General features: G+C 41.8%; 2 protein-coding genes across 2 annotated transcripts; one reads left to right on the top strand and one right to left on the bottom strand.

Annotated features, from left to right (window-relative positions):
* Nucleotides 1–375: 375 nt before the first annotated feature.
* On the top strand, nt 376–1,000 carry LOC110264464 (uncharacterized). The gene is made up of 2 exons (XM_021106660.2): nt 376–573; nt 695–1,000. The coding sequence occupies exons 1-2, from the start codon at nt 376–378 to the stop codon at nt 998–1,000; spliced, it is 504 nt and encodes a 167-aa protein (XP_020962319.2).
* A 545-nt stretch (nt 1,001–1,545) lies between these two features.
* Nucleotides 1,546–5,283, bottom strand: LOC107610288 (uncharacterized). The gene is given in 6 exon segments (XM_088494424.1): nt 1,546–1,872; nt 1,978–2,418; nt 2,420–2,872; nt 2,970–4,033; nt 4,280–5,132; nt 5,231–5,283. Coding segments are annotated over 5 exon segments (3,138 nt in total). The 5' UTR covers nt 5,231–5,283.

Raw genomic sequence — 5,283 nt, 5'->3', positions numbered from 1 at the left:
AGCAAAATAAACATAATAACATAATTATAAAGAGGTAATGACCAATTCGGTACCCGAAAGATTCAAACGCTGACATTTTGGTACCCAACTATTGATATTGACAAAAAGGTACCTAAATGATTTAAAATTTTGCCAAGCGTGTCCAAGAGCTTGCCGGAACATATCTCCGGTGAGTACGATGCTTACGTGGTGGCCCGTTTTTACTGACAAGGTTAGTGTTATATTAGATGGAATTTCTAATTTTAATTATTCTTATCCTACTTGGAAAATAAACTAAACCTAATTTGAACATTAGTTTTGCCCTAAATTAATTTTGCCCTAAAACCCAATTTTGCTCTCCTCGCTCTCTCGTAGAGCATGATCCCAATCTGGAAGATGCAAGCAGCTAGGGCTCGTGGAAAAGGTGGAACCGTGAGAAAGCACTCATCCATAGCCTTCGACGTTGATGGTGGTTCTGGAGTTGGTAGTAAAATCTACGATGGGTGTTGCTTTTGTCCCCTTCCGGTGGTTCCGTTGAAGTCGAAGACAAGTAGCAATCCTGATAGATGGTTTCTACGTTGCCCTCTGTGGAAGGTAAGGTTAAAATGTTGATGTTACGTGAGGAAATGATGCATTCTTCCTGGGTTTATTTTCTCCACTTTTCAGATTTACTTTCCGATCTTCTCTGATTCATGAAATTTTTGTGCCATGCTAGAACACACAAAGACGTTGTGGGTATTTTCAATGGTTGGATGAAATTGAAGAGCAATGTGTGGAAGGAGAAGTTTCTTCAGAGAATAGCAACATGGTGGGCATAGCAGACCCAAAAAAGAAAAGCAGAATCAACCAGGAGGGTAGTGATGGACGGGAAAGGGATAGGATGATGATGGTGCTTCCTGTGGTTAATGACATGAAGGAGAAACTGAAGAGGGTTGAGTTCTTGTTGATTGTTATCTGTGTATTGCTTGGGTTAAATCTGTATTTGAGTCTGCTGTGTATGGCTAAGTATGGTCAAATTTAAGATTTTAGGAATGAAATTTTGTTTATTTGTAATGTTCTCCTAATTGTAATTGAGATGAATTAATGGATGCACTCTTATTTGTCTTTTGTGACTGAGTTATTGCTTTTGAATTGTGAGCAAGCCATATATAAGATAGGTTAGCCATTGATGAAAAAATGGCATAAACAGAAGCTGTATAAAAACACATGTCTCATAGCATGAAAACATATTCCATAAGTATCCAGAGTAACATACCTCAGACCCAAAATAACAAAAGTTTTGCCCCAAAAAACCTATCATGGCATAATGACAGTAATGTTGATAACAAGTAATACTAAATCAGGTCCAACATGGAACTAAAAACTAAACATGCCATAATGGAATTTAGTTGCATAGTATCTACATCAAGTCCAACATGGAACTAAAAACAAAATGAAAACCCAAGAAAGAAAGCTATCACTTCTTGATGCTTGCTGAAGGCTTTTTCTTCTTCAAGGATGGGGTGGGCATGAAGCCTGTGAACCTGCTCTGTGTGGCTGGGCTTGCTGCTGCCATGGTTTCCCTAGTCACAGTTGGTGGCCTAGAGGATGCTGAATATTGGGCTTGCAGAGTGGGCCTACCCAAAGGACCTTGTGACATTGACCCAGGCCCAGTACTTGGTCCTGCAGCATTGGTTGGTGTGGCTGGGATCTGACAATTAGACCAAGCATCATGGCTGGCAACCCTAGTTTGAGGTGCTGTTGAGGTTGGGGGTCTTCCTCTTCGAATGGTCCTCCATCCATGGTCTCCTCCCAGTTAGCTTCTTGCTCTCTAGCTTCATCCTCATCAATTCCTTCTTCTTGAGCTGCTGCTCCATTTGATCTCTCAGGGCAAGTCCTACTATTATGTCCAACCTTGCAGCCAGGCAATAAATAAATTAAATCAGTATCCAAATAGTTTATGTATCATTGAATAATATTATGTAAGTAGATAGTAGATAATAAACTTGTTTCACTTACTCTCTTGCAGGTTTGACATGTTATCTGGCCATATCTTCTCTTGGCATGGTATTGGCTCCCAGAGTCTTGCTCGCTGCTGTCCTTCTTCCTTTTCTTGGAAGGTCTGCCAATAGGCCTCTTGTATGGAGGAGGCAGACAAGGCAACCCTTCATGGTGCTCCCAATACTCTTGGCTTGGTATGCTGTTAATGTGAAACTGGTAAGTCCTGTTGTATGCCTCGATGGTGAGCTTGTGATGGACATAGTCTTCAGGCTTCTCATTCTGCCTCTGGATTGCTGCAATACCATGACAGCATGGTAGTCCAGTCAGCTGCCATTTTCTGCAGGAACATGTCCTCTCTCTTGTGTTCACCCTGACTCTATGTTGCCACTTTCTGACTTCAAATTCGTTATGTTCATCATCACCACACCACTATGCCTCCCAGTAGTTAGCTTGTTTTTTTTTCCTTCTCTAATCTACTCACTTGTATTGGGGCTATAAGTCCAGTGTAAGCCATCAGTGCGTCCTTGTGAGTTGCCATCGTCTTCATGATATAGAATCTGAGCTCCTCAAGCATTGTCAGTATGCTTTTCCCCCGCAGACCCACAATGGTTGAATTAAACGATTCACAGTTGTTGCTAGTCAAGCTATCAACCTTTGGCCATTCAGAAAACTTGCTTCTTGACCACTGTTCTTGCTCAAATTTATCCAAATACTCCCATGCCTGTTTATTGATCCTTTTCACATTAGCCATTGCATCCTTGAATTCTTGATCAGTAGTTGCTTTTGCACATTGCCAGAATGCTCCCTTAAGCTCCTTATCCTTCCATCGTTTGTTCAGATTTCTCCACATATGCATACAACAAAATCTGTGCTTCACACCTGGCATCACATCCTGTAATGCTGGTATCAATCCCTGCATTCATGGGTAAATTCAGCAGTTAACATTAATACACTTAAGTTACTCAAGTAGGAATATAAGAACTATAATGATTGGATACACTGCATATTACCTTTTGCTGGTCGGACATGAACACCCAGCCATTCTCATTATAGTCCCCTATGTCAGTATGTAACTCCTCGAGAAAGAATCTCCAATTTTCCCGAGTTTCTGCATCGACAACACCATATGCAATTGGAAATAGCTGGTTATTCGCGTCCTGACCTACTGCTGTTAGTAACTGCCCTCCAAAGTACCCTTTCAGAAACGTCCCATCTAACACTATGAAGGGTCTGCACCCTGCTTTAAATCCCTGCTTGCAAGCAGCCAAACATACATACAAGTTCCTAAATCTAGGCAACCCTTCCTGCTGTGGAGTTGTCCCCATGTTGGCTCTTGACCCAGGATTAGCCTTGATGATCTCATTCAGATAGTCTCTAAGTCTCAGGTATTGATCCTTTTCCGTTCCTTCAATAACATCTTTGGCCTTATCCATAGCCCTGTACATCATCCTCTCATTAACTGAGATGTCATACTCCACCTTAAACCACTCCTGTGCCTCCCTTTGTAACATGTTAGGATGGATTCTGAGTTTAGGCACAAGCTCTTCAGCAACCCAGGCACAACTCACTGACTTACTCTTGTTGCTTCTCGGACAAGTATGCTCATCCACAAATGTTTTAATCTGAAACGAGGCTGGATAGTTGGTCCTAGAACAGTAACACAACCAAGGGCAGTCGGGGTCATAGCAAATCACCCTGCACCTCTTCTTCTCATTCCTAAGATAGAAAACCTGTCTTCCAATCTGTATGTTGTACTTTTGAACCGCTGCTTTAAAGTGTTCCATGGTCTCAAACTCCATGTTCAACTCCAGAGTAATTTTCCCAAAGGGTGTGTTCGGGTTATGTTGAGGAAAAATAGGTTCATCTTCATCATCAGATCCAGAAGGGCTATACAGTTCATCAGATTCGTATTGGTACATCTCAGGTCCCATCTCTCCATCTGCTCTGTTTGGGTTAGGCACCTCTACCCTTGGTGCTTCATCATCCTTTCCAGGTACAATCCTCTGCCCAGATGGTTGAGGCCTAGGATGATTTCTCCTTGAATTTGTCCTATCCTTTCTTTGTGTTTCTGTATCTGTTAATACATCAGGTGATACTTGTCAGCCATCATGCAATATTTATCAAAAAATGCTGTAACAAAACAGAAATAATATGTTTACCTGCTGCATTTTCTGTAGCTGTTTCCTCTGCCCTCAAGTCATCCACCACTGGTTCTTCAAGGTTAACACCTTCATTGGCAACATGTGCATCATAATCATTGGATTCATAAAACCAATACTTATCCAAAAATTATATAACAAAAAAGAAATAATATTTTTACCTCCTGCATTCTGAGTAGCTGCTTCCTTTGCCCTCATCTCATCCACCAATGATTCTTCATTGTTAGCACCTTCATTGGCAACATGTGCATCATCATCATTCCTCTCATGTGTTTGTTCATTTACTGTTTCAGCTTCTAGAGGATCACCCTCAGGCTGTTCAGATTCAGCAGCTCTCCTTTCTTGTGATAAACCACTGGGTGGTGGTCTTGGATGCCTCTTTCTCACCCTCTTAACAACTTTTTCTGGAGCTGCAGGTTGCTCAGTCTCTTTATCCCCATTCCTGTGATTCACATCTTCATTCATAACACCACCCTCTCCGGCCTCCGACTCGTTAACATCAACACCCTTCTCAGTCACAACTTCATTCAAAGTCTTCTTCACAACAACTGTTAAAGCCTTACTCAACTGATTAACCTCGCCAGTTTTCTCACTCACAACTTCAGTTTCCCTCTCATCACCGGGTGGATTGACCTCAACCACACTCTCACTGCTACCAGAAGACACCACATCGTCATCAATGATTTCAGGGTTGGCATCAATAGGGTGATCAAAGTAGAGATGGACAGTGTTGTCGTTTTTAATTGCACTCTCACACATCCTCATCACTTCAGCATCTGTCCTTAGTACTCTAAGACCCTGACCTAATTCGAAACCAGGTTCTAGCCAATACGCCTCATTATATCCAGGGTAACCCAGGTCTAAAAACAACCCCTCAACAAAAAATAAATTACATGTCTCCACATTCACCCTGTGTATCTCAGTGACTAAACCCCCTTCGTATATCACATTCCCATCTCTAACCTTTTTCAAGCAACCCATGTGATGATACACAAACGTAACTAAACGATCCATCTAAGAAATAGTAGAGAGAAGATACAATGAATAAACAGGATGTCACCAGCAAACGTAAAAAACCAGAACTTAAACAAAGAACATGAAGCAGAACGTACCTCTTCGTAGGGTTGCTCCTTGCGAACAATGGTGATCCCACGATGCCACTTGA

This window comes from Arachis ipaensis, chromosome B7 (genome assembly GCF_059453495.1).
Source record: "Arachis ipaensis isolate K30076 ecotype BB chromosome B7, ASM5945349v1, whole genome shotgun sequence".
NCBI classification, from domain to species: Eukaryota; Viridiplantae; Streptophyta; class Magnoliopsida; order Fabales; family Fabaceae; genus Arachis; species Arachis ipaensis.
This window is presented reverse-complemented; position numbering and strand designations above follow the sequence as displayed.

Bases quoted from the DNA above. Each gene is read 5' to 3' on its own strand.
- LOC110264464 (XM_021106660.2), top strand. From the start codon at position 376: ATGCAAGCAGCTAGGGCTCGTGGAAAAGGTGGAACCGTGAGAAAGCAC. The intron at 574-694 runs GTAAGGTTAAAA...GTGCCATGCTAG, and splicing joins TACGTTGCCCTCTGTGGAAG to AACACACAAAGACGTTGTGG.